Source organism: Vespa crabro, chromosome 2 (assembly GCF_910589235.1).
Source record: "Vespa crabro chromosome 2, iyVesCrab1.2, whole genome shotgun sequence".
Classification (NCBI taxonomy): Eukaryota; Metazoa; Arthropoda; class Insecta; order Hymenoptera; family Vespidae; genus Vespa; species Vespa crabro.
Genome location: NC_060956.1, coordinates 7863967 through 7881175, shown reverse-complemented (window position 1 = coordinate 7881175; position 17209 = coordinate 7863967). Strand labels below are relative to the sequence as shown.

The following is a 17209-nucleotide window of genomic DNA, read 5'->3' as shown; positions in this document are numbered from 1 at the left end:
TTTCTGTTAATTTTATTATATCAACCAAGTATTTGAATCTTTTGTGTCATTCTTCATTCGCATCCTTCATAAACTGCCGCGAAGATAACTTAATTTGACGGACTCGCAGAAGTACACAAATTAAAATTTAGACTTTATTACAATAATTACATTGTAAGAATTGTTAATTTATAAAGAATCGTAAGTATTATACTAGATAGGAAAATAAGTAAAAAAATTAAATTTATATTTATATAATAATATTTATAAATATTAATCATTTGAAAGACCAATATAATTTATAATTAATAAAATTTAATTTTTTATTAATAGAAAATTTGTTCATTTATAAAATAAAATAAATTACATATCATTAAACGAGAACGCTTCTCATCCTCTGATCCTATAATCTCAATTATTTTTGCATTTTCTGTAATACAAATAATACAAATAATTTAATAGCTATTAATAAAAAATTCGTATATTTCTTTTAGCAGAAAACTTTCACAGAAATATTTCAAATAATTTACCAATTATTGCATCCTGTTTTTCTACAAGTACATTCCACATCCATTCCTTATGATAAAGTACAGCTCGATTGATCATTTGTATTATATTTTCATTTATAGAAGAATGTAGAAGAAGAGTTGGTAAAGTTGATACAAAATCCTTAAATATATGTTCACTATAATAGAACAATTATTTTTAGAATTTGTTTCTTTTTCTATAGACTTAACAAAAACATTTACATATAAATATGTTAAATATTACAAAATGTATAGAAATAAGCATAAGATATAATGTTTTAAAAAATACTCTTACCTTTGTAATTCAGTTAATGTATGGTCTAACATAATATCACTAATTATATCATATAATTGTACTTGTAATTCTTTCTTTGATTGGTGAAAACTTGCACTTATTGTTGCTTTTAATATAGGTTCTATTGTTATACGATTGACATACCATACTTGACTTGCCTTGAAAAACAAGGTTCTGAGAAACTTATTCAATTGTGGCAATGCAAAATTATCCATATCGGACCAATCATTAATTATTTCTGTAATGAAACAAATTTAAGTAACAATAACTGATAGATTATAAAAATAGCATACAGATAAATATATTTTTAATACCGTTTATGTAATCCATAACATATTGACAGTATGCCTTGTCCAACTTATTAGCGTTATTATGATTTATATTCATAGATGTAAACCAAGTATAAATTTGACAAATGCCCAAATTTTGCTCCAAACATTTCTCAGTCATTTCTAGATCAGAAAAATCTTCTTGCCTTTTTCTACATTTCTCAACCGTTTTCGTTTTAGTATACGGAAATTTAGAAAACAAGTTCTTAATGTAAACACTTTGAAAAGAATTTGTAAACCACACTTTGGTATTTATATGATCATTATAATCTAATATATCAATATATTCAGTTATTAATTGTATAATTATTACAATATGTTTTAATAAAATAGATGCTTCACTAGAAATAGCAGTCTCAGAAATTTTACTAATTCTTTCTTCTGGACATACTTCAATCCAACTATCAAATATTAAAGGCATTAATACACTTATATATTTAATGAGTTCAGCTGCATCTAAATTTTTCTCATTAGTATCATCTTTTAAGTTAACAATACTTTCAAAATTTATTTTATAATCTTGAATATCAACTTGTCTGTAGAATGGAACATATTTAGTTTCTTTATCTATGCATATCACTTTTACAGCAGATGTGTAATGTTGTGTTTTTTCAATTTTTTTATAATTTATAATAGATCCTAACATGTTTCCAAGGCGTTCTAAAACTTTAATTCTCCATTTTACACTAGTATTTTTAGAATCTAATGTTGTTGTTAATTGTCTTCCTGGTTTTGCTTCAGTATGCATTTTAGAAATCATGTCCAAGAAGTTTGGCAATATTTTATGACTGTGTTTTGCTATTACACTATTACAATTTTGTATCAATATATCCAAAAATAATAAAGAATCTTCTTTAATATTTGGATCTATATGTGTCATTGCACATCTTAAATATGTAATTAAAATATCACAGAAAGGAGCCAATTGTTCATTAGAAATAGGATTCAAAATACAATTTAATACTTTTAAAGAATCTCTTCTTATATCCTTTTCTTTATCCAAAGATAAAGCAGAAATTCCTTGTAGCAATGGATTCAATTGAGAACTAAAAGTTTGTAAAGGATGTTGTAATAAAATGTCCTTGAGTTCTTTAACTGCTTCTTGACGAACTGTAGAATTATGATGTTGAAGTCGAGCTAATAAATCCTATAAATCGACAAAAATATTAAGATAATATTAAAATGAAGTAATACTAAAGAAAAATTTTAGGATAAATACTATATAAATCAAAATTATTATATTCATACCTTAATATTAAGTTTTCGTTTACTAAGAATTTCAGTTTCATTATATTGTCTAAACTGTTCACGTATCATGATTTTTTTAACTTTAATCGATGTATCTGTTACATTTAATCCTTTTGGTAATAGTTTACTTTTCTTTGCTTTTAATTTTACTTTGGCCTTCTCAGATTTTAGATGTTTTAAATGTTTATGACCTTTTGCCATTTTTATAATTTATATCAAAATATACTTTGTAATATAAAATATAGTTATATAGTTATTTAAATAACTATATTTATTTATTTTATATATTTCATATATAATATCATATATAAATTAAATATCTACCTATAACAACATATTTATATATAAATAATAAAAATGTGAGGTTATATATCACGTTTCACCGATGATACTCTGAAATTTATGAAGAATCAATATCAATATTATCAATAATATCAATAATAATATCAATATTATTTATATAAAGATTCAATCGTTACCTAAGAATTCTTGTTATTATAATTTTAGTCTTACATTAATATTACCATTTAAATATAAACTATAGTCTAATCGAATTAAAACACGTGACTGTAACAACAGTAAAATATTATAGAAATATAGTCACATTGTTCATACAAATATATATTAAGTAAGCTATTATATCATCTTTCTCTCGAAGCTTGTGTGACTTTAGCGACATATATGGACAAAAAATGAACTACAAATACAAGTGGGGAAACACTGTTTCCACCATACGTCTATCGTATCGGTATATAAGCTTGTTTGGTTATTCCCCTCTCACACGTACATAATAAATGGTTTCGCGTGGGTTGAAGTAATTTAGTAAACTGTGAACTTATACTTTTTAATTTTTTCATATATATGTCTTTTTTGATGGTAATTTGTGCATAAACTATTTTAGAAAAAATACCATTTTTTAAAGTGATTTTTTTCAAAAAAATATAAAGCTTTTTGAAAAATCCATAAAAGTAAGGTCCTAGATTAAACTTTCGTCTTTAAAATGAGACCTTGCTCATCAAAATTGATCAAGAATAACGTTCTCCGCCTGTTCTCATTGATGGCGTAAACTATTATAAAACTAGGGTTGATGAACAGCCTTAAGTATATATAGAAAACGATGATGAGTTCCAAAAATATAAAAATCAATATATTTCAATTTGTGGAATTGAGTTAATTAATAATAATATTAAAAATTGATTACAGTCTTCTAGTAAATAAAGCTTAGACTTATTTCAAAGGTATAGAATTATATTTATATTCGTCAACAGATTAATCTATTTTATTTTATATTATTATGTTTCATACTAATATATTTATTATAAACATGTTACATATGGTAGTAAAATTTATATAAACAATTTGAAAAATATAAATATTATGAATAGATGCATTAGTAAATGCATAATGTAAATAATAACATTAAAAAAAATGTTCAAGAGGATATGTAAATATAATCAACAAAGGAAATATTATTACTATTTTTTTATTAAAATCAAATGTCTATTTACATTAAAGAGCGTATTATTATATCAATTTATTTTACAGATTCTCAGAACATTTTTCCACAGTAACATTATTAAAACTTCCCAACAACTCTATTCTTTAAATAAAAAAGATCGAAGTTATACATAATAACATTAAGTCTTATTACATTCACATTAACATTATACTATATATATATATATATATACAGATAAAATTTTTAATTTAATTTAATTTTAAAATAGAAAAAGGAAGTGAAAAATTCTCGATCCTAATCTGAACAAATATTCTTTTTTCACAACACATGATAAAGGGAGAACATCACATATCAAAGGATACACACTCCATGAAAAATATTTAAAAATGTATTGAAATATTCAAAGTTTAAATAATTATAAATGCATATGAAACAAGGAGATTCTATTCTGATTTAATAAATAAATAAAAAAATAAAAAAACATTTACGAATAAATCTCCGAAAAAAAGTTACTTGTGGTCACTCAATACTTTTCTACTAATTAATTACAACCGATCACTTGTGCCAATTCGAAGCATTCCTCCCCAACATAATTGAGTGATCGGAGGAATTTAAAAATTCATTTACTACTGAAGAAGTTTTGCAATGGCCAAAATATTCGTCCGCAATTTCGATTGAAATTAAGAGTATATGGTTGAAAATAAGGTAGATCGATATCAAAGTTAGTTGAGATCCTCTTTAATGATGCATTGATTTTAATACGTGGTAGGTACTTATTAAGGGACGGTCATTAAATTTACTTTCCGAAACTTTACTGTCTTTTATAAATACAGTTTGTGCGATTTTTAAAAAAGAAAGAAGCTTTACGAATGAGCAGTGACTTTAACGATTGCATTGTATGCAGTCAATGCAAATACACTTGTTATTTAAATTGCGAAATGCGAACGAACAAACTTCTACTTCATGTTTTTTTGGTTTTTATTTTAGCGGTATAATACTCGATTCCTTATTCGCATATGATTATAATGAAATTCTGAAACAGAAACATAGAAACAAAATAATTAGTATTATTTTTATGATAAGAAATTGTAAAAATTATTAAAGAAATGTTGAATATAAAATTACATTTATTTTAAGTTTTCATAGTTGTTGCTCGACAAGCATTCTATCCTAAGTTATTAAAGAACCGACTGATATTGATTCTACTTCGAGATACTTTCATTTGTATGTCTTTCATAAGTGTTTCTTATCGAAATATGTTAGTTATATTAATGCAAGAAAAAAAGAGAGAAATTTTTAAACATTCGTTAATATCTCTTCATTTTTTGTTTTCTTCTAATATTTAAAATTAAACACCATATTTTTAATTGCGAAGTAAACAAACTGTTAATTATAATATTTAATTAATAATAATATTTTAAACGGATTATTTACCGATCTGAGTAATGAATAGATAAATTAGTGTATTAATAGGAATAATAATGGAATAATTAATGTACATGACAGATTTCAAAAGAGATCAATTGATGATATAGCGTAAATGTAATTATTTAATTAAATAATAATTATGATAAGATTTATGAATAAACGATCTGTTCATCTCACCAGAAATAAAAAAATAAAGAGAATTAAGAAAGAGGGAAATCTCTCTTACACGATTTGAAGATTATTTTTCTTTTTTGCTTTTTTCTTTATTCAAAACAGGAAAATCAATGAATACGATACTTTTGAAGAAATAAAGATTCTTTCTGAAAATAAAGCATACGTCTTGTTCTATCGTTAAAAATGTAAAAAAATAGAAAGCAATTTAGAAAGGGAGAGAGAGAGAGAGAGAGAGAGAGAGAGAAAAAAGAAAAATAAATAATAATAAAGGCAATAACGAAAATAGAACTGTGCTCCATTGATAAGATGCGTAGAATCATAAGAAATACTCGACAAAAAGTCATAGCTACTGAATTTATGTGAAAAAGAAAAGAACTTTGACTACGTAGGATACTTTTTAACTCTTCATCGTTATTATCATTACCATTATTAATGACACCAATCCTGACAACACAGAAACACTCATCTTAATCGTCCAACTTTTATGTGATTTTTGTTATTTCTTCTATTTTTCTGTTCGGATATAAATTAAATTAATAATGAAAAATTAGAAAAATGAGAAAGAATAATGAATTATTATTCTTAAGATTATTTATGTATTGTTACGACTCAGACGGTACGGCCTTCAAAATTTCACGAAGAACTCTTAGCTTACGGGATTTGTAGCTATTTCGGTTTTTTCCTGCTATTTGCAGTTATGGCACGGGACTGCAGAATGTTGATCGTGTAGAATATACCAAAGTGTTACTTTAGTCCAATTGAATTATTTCCGGTTTTTTCAACCGCTTGGGAGTAGGTAGGCGCATCACAATACAAATGAAGTAAATTCTTCCATGATTTCCAAATAACAGAGATCATTCCAAATAATAGAGATCATTCCAAATAACGTGGATCAGTTGATGGGAGAGTGGCTGGTAGTATATACCTTTTGAAACAGGAAAATGGAGTAAGTCGGTAAGGGTTGGAAATTTCGGAGATATTGCCCTTGCGGCTTGTTCATACTTGTAGCGATTTATAAAGGAAAGTAAGAAATATCATCCATACGGTCTACTCGCACTTGTAACGATGATGGAGATAGAAGATTGAGAGATTGATGGAAATTGTATATAATTGTAAATATATATACATATATATTATAAAATGTGATTTTGTACAGATAAGTTTTACAGAGAGGTACTTAAGAAATACGCAAAGTTGGATTTAGGATTGGAAGAAATAGATTTAAGAGAACGTGGTGGTTCTGGATTTAAGACTACTCCGAATGAACTAAGAACTGAACGTAATTTTAAGTATAATACTTTAACCGTGATTTAGCTTAATTAGGTTAAAATTTTTTTAGAATTTGGAGAAAACTACTAAGCCATGTGGCACAGGGGTTTATGTCTTGGCGGTGCTGAAATCTCACAAGTATTTGATTTCTCATCGTGAACTATCATGTGATCGGATGGCACATGTATTATTAGTGCTTAGTGGCAATTAGTCGAAAGAAACCGTGTTATTCTCCATATACCCGGTGTTCTTATGATAAAATTTATATGTGCATGATCTATTAAGTATATTTTACATTCTATATATATATATTCTTTATTATTTACAATGATACTTGTACGCAAAAAAATGACCCCTTATATAACGGGTACGTAATATTTAAGTCCCTGAATATGTGAAATATATATAACACTCATCTTTAAGCATTTTATTCAGATCGCTATAAGTTCTTGTGCTGTTAGTTGTGTGCTCGCTTGATTCTTCCTTGTATTCGAATATTGTTGTCTTTTCTGCTATTATTATTGTTGATGTTTTTTCACGTTTTGGTCTTCTCGCAAAATGAAGTGGAATACGTAGCTGTGAATTATAGTATCAATGATATATTTTATTGGACGGAGTATCATAAGGATGGCGAGTATTCCGGCGCTTGTTGATTCAAATGTTATAAATACTCCCCATAACCTACTAATAACATTGTTCAGTAGTGGTTACTATTTTTTCAACAAATCTTCGTCCATTGTATAGTGATATTCTGCCTAGAGAAATTTGTTTCCCGCTGGCTCCTTTGGCGAAAGTGTCAATAATGGCCAATTTTTCTATGGGTTCCATGATGTGAAAGCGAAGTTTGTCCAGATCATTGCTTGAATAAATTCCACTAGTTCTTTGATGCTTTGGGATGTACTTTCAGGTGAATTTGGTTAATATTTGGTTAGATTGTTGGTGGAGGTAATGACTCTACTAGTCTTAGAGTTATTCTATATCAAGTTCCATGAAGGTTGTACATGTTAAGAAACCATTCGTTGCGTCTTTTGGTATAACAAGAAGGAATGATTGGTTTTGATATATTGCGGATAACTTCCTGTAACATTTATTGATTGGTCTTATTTTTCTATCCACAAGTATGTATTTATTTGACCAATAAGTTTCGCTCCCGCCTGAATCAAGATAGGATTCTTTGTTCAATGGGCATATTGTTCCTGTTTTGAGCTGGATCTGGTTAGTTTGTATCTTTACAAATGCATGATAATAGTGTGATTCTGATTTATGTCTGGACTATCACGTTGTTTCGTATTTCGAAGGGGTTGCATGTTCCATCGGTTGTAACAGTGTCGCTGAATGTTGTAACAGGGGGGCTTCTCGCGTCCGTATCATTTTTTTCTATTCCTGTTAAATAAACATTGGGACTCAAAGAAAAGCTTCCAGTGGAATGTAGTTGCTGGCACAACTGATGATTTAGTGTGTATAGATACTCTCTGCGTCCGTTATAGATGATGGATATGTGTAAATGCATGCAGCAATGAAAGATAGCTTTGATTAGATCGCTTTCGATACGGCATTGTAGTATCTTTACTTTTTGATACTTCGTTGATTATAGAGTAGTTGAATGAATATATTGCTGTTGATAGGTAGAAGATATGGTGTCTTACAATCGGCTACGTCCAGGAGCGAAAATGTAGATACGTTTAATGAAGTGGTGGTACAGTCGTATTTGACTAATGCGGATACTGCTACTCTTACTAAATTCAATAATATGGCGAACAAAGATTTTCGACTTGACTTCTTGAGTGTTTGCGAGGAACTGATGTTTGGAGTTGGGGTTGTGTGGCTTATATTCAAATTTTATCAATTATGATGGGGGTAATCATCATCATGGAGAATCAGCTGGACTAATGGATCATGCTATACTTTTTAGAACCGTTGTTGGTAATGTCGTTCATGGCTGGCGTGTATTATACGTGTGCCTGTACTGGTGCGTATCTTAATTTTATTTTTGCCTAGTGAAGCAATTATTTCGTATAGGTCTAAATATTGATCATCGAATTTCTTTTTATGCTTTAAAGTTTCGTTGTTTCTTGTCGTAATAAAATTTAGATTGCGTTTTATTTAATTGTTCATTTAACTCTCCTAAATAATGCGCATAAAAGTTCTGAAGATCATTTGCTCTACTTTTGTTGGGAGTTCTTGCTATCTATCCAAATACTAATTCGTGTGGTGTATATAATGTACCTCCATGTTCAAGTATTACATAAGAACATCGCAAGGTCTAATCAATTATCCGAATCATTATTATTTTTTATGAAATGTTTTAAGAATTCATCTAATACGTGATGTGATCGTTGTATGGATCCGTTTGAATATGAATGATATGGAGTGGTCTGGTATTATAAATATATCTGGTTTATTTTAAATTTCTTTGCTATTGCTTTCATCAATCAAGATAAAAAGTTAGTCTTGATTTATTAACATTTAACCGTCCGCTCTTTGAAAACAAAATTTAAGTGCACAGCCGGCAAAATTATGTGTATTATAGAAGCTGTCCTTTTTCAAGGAAAATTAATGTATTTTTCGTAAAAGACATTTTTAAACAAAAGATTTATATTGGGTTTAGTTATATAAATGTCGAAAAACAATGTATCGCCGGCCGATTACCTATAGTAGAGAAAGAACACATTAATGTGCTGCCGGACGGTTAAGTATTAAAATTCCTTTTAATAACACAAATTTACATATGACATTTTTAATTAATACGTCTGTGATTTCCTCTGAGATACAAATTATATAAGTATATAATTACAGTATATAGTACATATTTAATACGTAATTAATAAGTATATAATACATATATATTATATATATTATATATATATTATAAATATAAATATTATATATATTATAAATATATATATTATATATATTCATTCTATAAAATGTGATTTTGTAGGAAATACGCAAAATTGTATTTAGGATCGGACGGAGTAGATTTAAAAGAACGCAGCGGTTTTGGATTTGGGACTACGAATAAACTAAGAACTAAGCGTAATTTTAAGTATAGTACTTTAACAATTATGAGAGTAGCAGAGAACGTAATAGTATTATTGTGTACGAAACACGAAATGTTTAATTAGTCTATTTATTCTTTTTTAGTTTCTTTCATGCGAATGTTCGTCCATATTTATACGTATTAGTTTAAACATTAAAAAGCGTAAATGAACAAATCAAACAAATTTACGAACAATAGACTATTATATATATTGCTTGAGAAATTTAAACATTTTTTTATCTTTTGTACTTTTCCTCTAAAGCTGCCAAATGTATTTTAAATATTTTAGAAAATTAAAGGTGGATAAAAAAAAACTTATGTCATTTTTTGTTTTTTTTCCTTTTTCTTTTTACATAGAATATATTGCTATTATAAAAAAAAAGCATATGTAGGTTCCTGTATAAAAAGCATAGTTTACTTTGAAATGACTTCGAAACCTTACATTAAATAAAAAAACAATAAATACCATTATATTTTCTTATTTGAAATCAGATAATTTGCCTAAATAATTTTTCTCCAGGATTGCCGTTTCCGAGATAAAAATTTTTAACATTTTATGTTGAATATAAAAGATAAAACTAAAAAACTCAAGATTAAAAAGAAAAAGAAATTCAAATGTAGAGAAATGTTTTTTACTTATATATTTTTCTTAGTAAAATTAATAGTACTGGTTGACCAAAAAAAAAAAAAAAAAAAACAAGACGAGGGAGTTTCGAACACACGATTTTCTAACTCGTAGAACTATATCTTAGTTCATTAAGTCAAACTACCATTTGAATACATTTTGCTGCCGTGATACTAAAGTGTTGTATATTTCAAACATTCATTTCTGAACAATTGCATCATTTCTGAATAGAATTTATTACTTCTATATCAATATTATACACCTAGAAAATTTCGGCAAAATCGGTGATCAGATTCTGTATGTCTTGTTTATTTTCCTTGTCAGATAGCGTCATAACATTTACACAATGCTGCCTATTCCCGAGATCTCATTACTTTTTAAACACACTTCATATATACTAACCAATCAAAATGACTGGTGTGTTAATCGTTTTTTTTTAAATGTTTATTTTAAAATTTATTGCACGTTTTTTGAAGTCATCATATTATATCTTTTTATTATGTATGTATAATCACTTTTATAAATTCTTTTGTTCCTCTCCTTTGTTTTCTAAAATAGATATGAGATATATAACCGTAATATATCGGAGTAATTGCCAGTAATCTAGTATTACATACTTTATGGCCGTACGGTGGCTCGTCGTTGCTTGATCGTTAGTTCTGTATGTGGCTTTATATATCTGCCATTTTGCTACTGGTAAACATATCGTTCTCTGATTTAAATACGACTATTTCTGTCAAATGTTACATATTAGTCTCTTCTGCAAGGGTTCGCTCGACGATCTTGTCGAGTTAACCTTTATATTTTGCGCATAATAAAAAAGAAAAAAGAGAACAGGTTCTAAGTTCTCGAACGATTACACTACCGTGCCAGTTTTTTATGCGTTGCGGTATTAAGAAGTGATTCATTTATTGCATGGTAATGAAATTTATGTCATATACATGTGTGACTACATTTTGCATACCAAGAATTTTTTCAAGGTTTTCTACATTTTGAGTAATGTGTCATCGAACACATAATAATATATTTCGAACGACGCCTATCATTTTCATTTATTTTTCTTGCTATTTGTGTACTTTCTCTCTAAATCCTTTCTATTGCAAATTGAAACGCAATATTACTTAACATTAACATTATTATTCAAAAATATGTTATTTTTACGCAATTTATCAATGATGCCGTATAAGTGAGTATATATAAAATGCTGTTATAGGTATAAAATTGTTCATGTATCTTTACCTTTAATATCATTGTTATACTTATGATTCAATGAATTTTAATATATATGTGTCTGTTTGTTTTATCAGAATGCTAACTTCCTACTGACAAGACTATAGAAGAACTAGTATATATTTGCAAAGTAATATCTGAGGTTCTTTCTATTAACTTTCAAAATGATGGAAACCGATCCTCCTCAATTTTTGTCAAAAGATGATGAAATTCAATATTGGATGGATCTTGCTCATCAGATGCATCAAAGGTAAAATATTATTTTATCTATATTTTATGAATAAATCAATGGACAGTTTTTCTAAAATATAATTAATTTATATTGAAGTACGATAGAATTCCACACAATATAAAGGATCCGTGTTATAAGAAACTGCGCTATACAAACCTTATGGATTACATATTGACTATGAGTACGAAGCCTAATTTCTGACTATAGTATGAGTGTCAAATATAATTTGAAAAAGTTTCCTATAACACGGAATATAATTGTTATATTATGGTTGCCAATAATTTGTTAAAATATAGAAAAGAAGATGTTGAAAGAGAATTAGAAGAATTTCAAGAAAATTCTCAAATGTTGGAAAAAGAATTAGAAACATCTTTAGAACAAGCTGAAAAAGCAAATAGAGAATTAAGACAAAGGAATACACGACTTGCAACAGAAGTAGAGCAATTAAGAACAAGATTAGATCAACAAACTGCGGATTGTGCTATGTTTCAGTCACAAGCACAAGATTTGCAATTACAACATGAGCAATTGATGAAATATATCAGAGAACTGGAACAGAAGAATGATGATTTAGAAAGAGCACATAGGTATGTAATAATGTTTATAAAAAATACATCATATAAATTTTATGAATAAGATACAATGGTATAAAATATTGCTTATATAATTAAAAATAAAATATTATTTACAGTTATATTATATAGTCATATGACAGTATGATGTATATAGTGACTGCTGATACATATATTTATAATGATTCATTATATATTACAGGGTAAATAGAGTAACGGAAGAAGAGATAGAAGCTAAATTTAACTTGGCAATAGAAAAGAATGCTTTACTTGAGTCGGAGCTCGATGAAAAGGAAGGCTTAAAAGTCATAGTACAAAGATTAATGGATGAAATTAGAGGTTTGATAATAATTTTATATATATATATTATATATATATTCTTTTATATTATATATATTATATATATTCTTTCTTTCGTACTTAATGCTATTATTGATTTATTATAATTTTTTAGATTTGAAACAAGAGATTCAAGTACAAGAGCGACACCAACCAGATAATGATAAGACAGCAGATAGAGTTCGTAATCTTGTAGATAGTAATAAACTACAAGTTGAACTAGAAACACATACACCACCTTCCAGTCCATTAGTTTCACAATCTATACCTTCAAATAACACGACTCCATCATTGAAAAGTAAGATTCATAATGCTTTTCGTAAGTCTAGACACGTACTTTATTTTGGATCTAAGAAAAAGCTTTCTGCAAATTTATTAAAGTGAAAGTTTATGTTTTTAAAATAATTAATTATTAATGTTCTTGTTAGTTATTACTTTAGAGTAATTTATATGAAATAGGAATTGACTTATTCTGTTCCTCTATATTTACTCATTATCATGAATTCTCCAATTTTGCATTATTAAAATTATGTATTATTATAAATAAATTAATATTTGACTTTATATTAAATTGTAAATATAAGTTTGCTACATATTAAATAAAAATTATTTTCAAGCTTATATTTTTCCAGTTTTTCAAGTTTATGTATGCTTTTCATCTGTTTATTTGAATATTAGATTGTATTTATATAATTGTTCATATTTAATTTGTACAGTAATATATTTTTTCTTATTTACTATTAGTTGGAAATGGAGTAGTAGGGGGTGTAATTGGGAACAACAATAATAATATAAATCCACCGTTGGCACCATGTACCAGAATATTAGCGATGAATATGATTGGAGACCTGATGCGAAAAGTTGGAGTGAGTACAAAAATTGAATTATTAGAATGCAACAGATGTTTGTAATAAAAAGAAGAATGCTGTTATTAAAGCTTAAAGCATGGCCTGTATTTTCTTGTAATTTTGTAAATCTTGTGTATTTGTCTATATTATTTTTTGTATATAAATTAGATTTTATTTGGAAAAACTATTTAGAATAACAACTTTATTTTATTATTATTACTATATATATATATATATATATATTTATATATATTTATATAAATTATATATATAAATTTTTTTAATAAATTCAATAAAACTTTATTTAATTGATGATATTAGTATCCTTTTTTTTTGTATAAGAATGTAGTTGTTACTAGTAGCCGGTGTTTTGGTAGCTTGACAGATGGGTCTGCATGGACTGTAGGAGGGTGAAATGCACTTGTCCAAATGGAAAAAAATCAAATACCATTCCAACAAATAATGCACCATCGATTCAAGTTTATACACCTACACAGTGTATTAGGCAACAACCTAGACCAGCCAAATGCAGACAATCTTCGTGATACCTCATCATTAAATTATTTTCCATCTCCTTATAATGCAGGTCTTTATTCGTTTTTCTTCTTTATATTTTCTTTGATTCCATTGCTTTCATGCTTATTTATATCATCAATGATATTTAAACAATTCTTTCTTTTTGTTTGTAATACTGAATATATAATTCTTATCTTAGTATATTTCTTTTCATATACTAGATAATAAATTGCTCATGCATGTTTTGCTATATGGCTTTGAGGATTAGGATTGATGTATTGCATGTTTTATTACATATTAGGATTATTTTTTGTTGTATTTTCTATTTCTTTCAGTTAAGTAATATCCAGATTTAATTATTTTTACAATATAAAGAGAACTAAATCATTAATATAAAGAACTATGCTGTATTAACACATTGTATTTGTTTATTTAATATTTATTTATATATAAATATAAATATTATATATAATTTAATATTATTTTCTTATTAAAAATCTCATAAAGAGAAAATAATAAATTATTTAATTAGAAAATAATCACTCTATATAATTAAATTATATCAAATTCGGTAGTACATTTTATTTCTATTTATTCTGATATATTAAAATTTAGATTAATGTAATTAACTTTTGCAAGGATATTTATGAAATACTCTACTGATAATAAAAATTTTTTCATATAGGCTTTGGAAAACAAATTGAATACATGTAGAAATGCATCACGAGAGGACCAAGCTGTACGTGATCTCTACAGGTAACATTTCTATCAAACTTTCACATGGAATTGTGCTGTTCTTTATTTGTACTGTTACATAACCCTCAAAAGTAAATATTATGTACCTGCAAAAATTTTTATGTATAAAATGTAAAATATTCAAATTGCATAATTTTTTTGGAACTAATCAATTGGAAAGGTACATGATACTGGCCAAATAAAATAAAGTGTACTTATTGTTAAGTTAATTTACTGGTTGTGTATACAATTTCTAGTGCTTTTTATGAAATGGTCATAGATTTGTGTATATTTTAAGTTTTGTACTATCTTAGTGGCATAGCTTTTCAATTTCTTTCTTTAATATGAAAGAAATTAGATAATACTATCTCAGTTGCATAGCTTTCCATTTTAGTATTTTGAACATATTTTATAAGACTGTATAAAATATATATATAACAGTCATAATAATTTTCTAAATAAACTTTATATTTTTTATATTTTTGTTAGTTCTGAAATTATTAGAATATATTTTTAATTTCATTTTCTCATAGACAATATATTAATTTTTTATATTTCTGTTGTTAGAAAGATAAAGATATTATATAAACTCTATTACATGAGAATGTAGAAGCTTATGTATCATTGCATTTATGTATTATTTTAAAATAATTTTATATTTCTAAATTAGAAAATTATTTGAATATTAAAATGATTATATATAATATAAAATCTTTGTGAAAGGATAAATAAATTCCAAAATTAGAATATTTGGTAAAGAATTTTATAATATAATATATTATTTTTTATATTTTGCAGATTATATTTATTATTTGTTAATATAAAAATCTTATAAATATATATTCAATACATATATATTAATTTTCTTTTTCTTTTTCTTTTTTTATAAAATTAATTTTCCTTTCACAAAAGATATGCTTTATTACACACATTAAATGCTTGTTGTATGCTTATTTTTTTTTATGTATGTGGATAACATCTATATAAATATTGATCCAAAAATATCATATCTGTTTATTGTAATGTGATATTAATCAAAATTCGTTTACGAAAAAATTATGAAATTTAATTTTATGTTATTTACTTTGTTAAGTTATTATATAGCGTATTTTTTAATAATTTATATTTTATTATATGTTAATATAGAATTTGTTATAAGTAAGAGTTGAGCCACTAATTCCAAGATATACTTTTTGTGGCACATCATTTTGTTTTAATATATAATCCAAATTATAAATATCAATTTTGCAAATGCAAAGAATATAAAAATATATGTGGCTCAACTAATAATCAGATATTAAATCATTGCCAACATGTAGTGCAAGTATGGTTTGTTTAGCAGTTACAATACATCATTTGCATGAATTTTGTTTAAAAAAGAAAAATGATTTTTATTCTATTTGTCATATTTGTGTAAATAAAAATGAATATCTAACTACTGCATAAATATATGTTAATATTATATATTAATATTATATAAAGTGTGTTTTTTAATAATTTCTCATGTATATTTATGCGGTAAGTTGATGATTGTAGGAAATAAATAATTTATTATACTAAAATAAATGAAGGGTAGAACTGAAGTGTTTTTTTGTTAAAATATAAAAGTAACAAAAAATTGTTGCATTTGTTTAATCAGGAGTAGACGACAAGTGAGAGGCGCAGCCTCAGGAAACAACAACCACATTCGATTGTAACAAGGTATTTTTATGTTATAATAAGCCTAAACAAATGTGCAATTATGTTTAAAAATGTTTATTGCTTTAATAAGAATGTTTATTAATTCATAGATAAATTATTAGAGAATGACATAATTGTGTCAGTAAATACATCTCTATACGTCTATTTTGGACAAAAAATATTTTTTACTATAATGTGACAAAGATTTATAACTAGAATTTGGCATATTTATTAGATTTATTTGGTTATAATTACTAAAATAAAAATTTAATTTATATGTGTTAATGGAACGCGCACGCGCGTAAATAAATTCTTTATTATATAACTAATTAACATAAATACAAATGAAGGCTAATATGTGCTATTTGATATCAAATTTGAGTATTTTTCATTATAGCAATAACAAACAGATATATTAATAATTTTTCTTTTTGTAAAACATTTTTATAAAGTACATTTAAATTTAATTGTGGAATAATACAACCCTATTTTAAAATAATATAATTAAAATTTGTAAATAGATTAGTGCCGTATTATGAATATTAAGGCAATATATATGGACTGTTTTAGTTATTTATATTGTAGTATTAAAAACCTAATTTAAATAAATCAATCACAAATGTTGTTTTTAATATTTAGTTTTAATTTCATTAAAAGAATTGTTTGTTATTGTTAAAAAGTAAT

The 17209-nt window shown here is 26.0% G+C and overlaps 2 protein-coding genes and 1 long non-coding RNA gene across 13 annotated transcripts; 1 reads left to right on the top strand and 2 right to left on the bottom strand.

The window, feature by feature from the left end:
- Nucleotides 1-274: 274 nt before the first annotated feature.
- On the bottom strand, nt 275-3020 carry LOC124432969 (testis-expressed protein 10 homolog). 2 transcript variants are annotated; one of them, XM_046982382.1, is made up of 6 exons: nt 2858-3017; nt 2379-2771; nt 1116-2277; nt 802-1039; nt 510-664; nt 275-409 (listed from the first exon to the last, which is right to left on the bottom strand). In XM_046982382.1, the coding sequence occupies exons 2-6, from the start codon at nt 2577-2579 to the stop codon at nt 306-308; spliced, it is 1860 nt and encodes a 619-aa protein (XP_046838338.1). In that variant the 5' UTR covers nt 2580-2771; nt 2858-3017; the 3' UTR covers nt 275-305. The 2 variants fall into 2 exon arrangements, with proteins under 2 accessions (XP_046838338.1, XP_046838339.1); XM_046982383.1 differs by lacking the exon at nt 275-409 and having other exon boundaries at nt 570-710; nt 2858-3020.
- A 1612-nt stretch (nt 3021-4632) lies between these two features.
- Nucleotides 4633-6585, bottom strand: LOC124433239. The gene is made up of 2 exons (XR_006944456.1): nt 5864-6585; nt 4633-4870 (listed from the first exon to the last, which is right to left on the bottom strand). It is a non-coding gene; the product is annotated as an uncharacterized LOC124433239 (long non-coding RNA).
- A 1034-nt stretch (nt 6586-7619) lies between these two features.
- LOC124433238 (nuclear distribution protein nudE-like 1-B) lies at nt 7620-17131 on the top strand. Of its 10 annotated transcripts, none has more exons than XM_046983012.1 (9): nt 7620-7923; nt 8334-8677; nt 11681-11853; nt 12132-12422; nt 12610-12746; nt 12862-13044; nt 13491-13612; nt 13972-14180; nt 14796-15075. In XM_046983012.1, exons 3-8 carry the CDS (start codon nt 11768-11770, stop codon nt 14137-14139), a joined length of 987 nt encoding a protein of 328 aa, XP_046838968.1. In that variant the 5' UTR covers nt 7620-7923; nt 8334-8677; nt 11681-11767; the 3' UTR covers nt 14140-14180; nt 14796-15075. The 10 variants fall into 10 exon arrangements, 9 of the variants coding, with proteins under 9 accessions (XP_046838968.1, XP_046838969.1, XP_046838970.1 ...); XM_046983014.1 differs by lacking the exon at nt 7620-7923 and adding an exon at nt 8004-8163; XR_006944455.1 differs by lacking the exons at nt 7620-7923; nt 8334-8677 and adding exons at nt 11052-11291; nt 16485-16524 and having other exon boundaries at nt 14796-14866.
- Nucleotides 17132-17209: the final 78 nt, after the last annotated feature.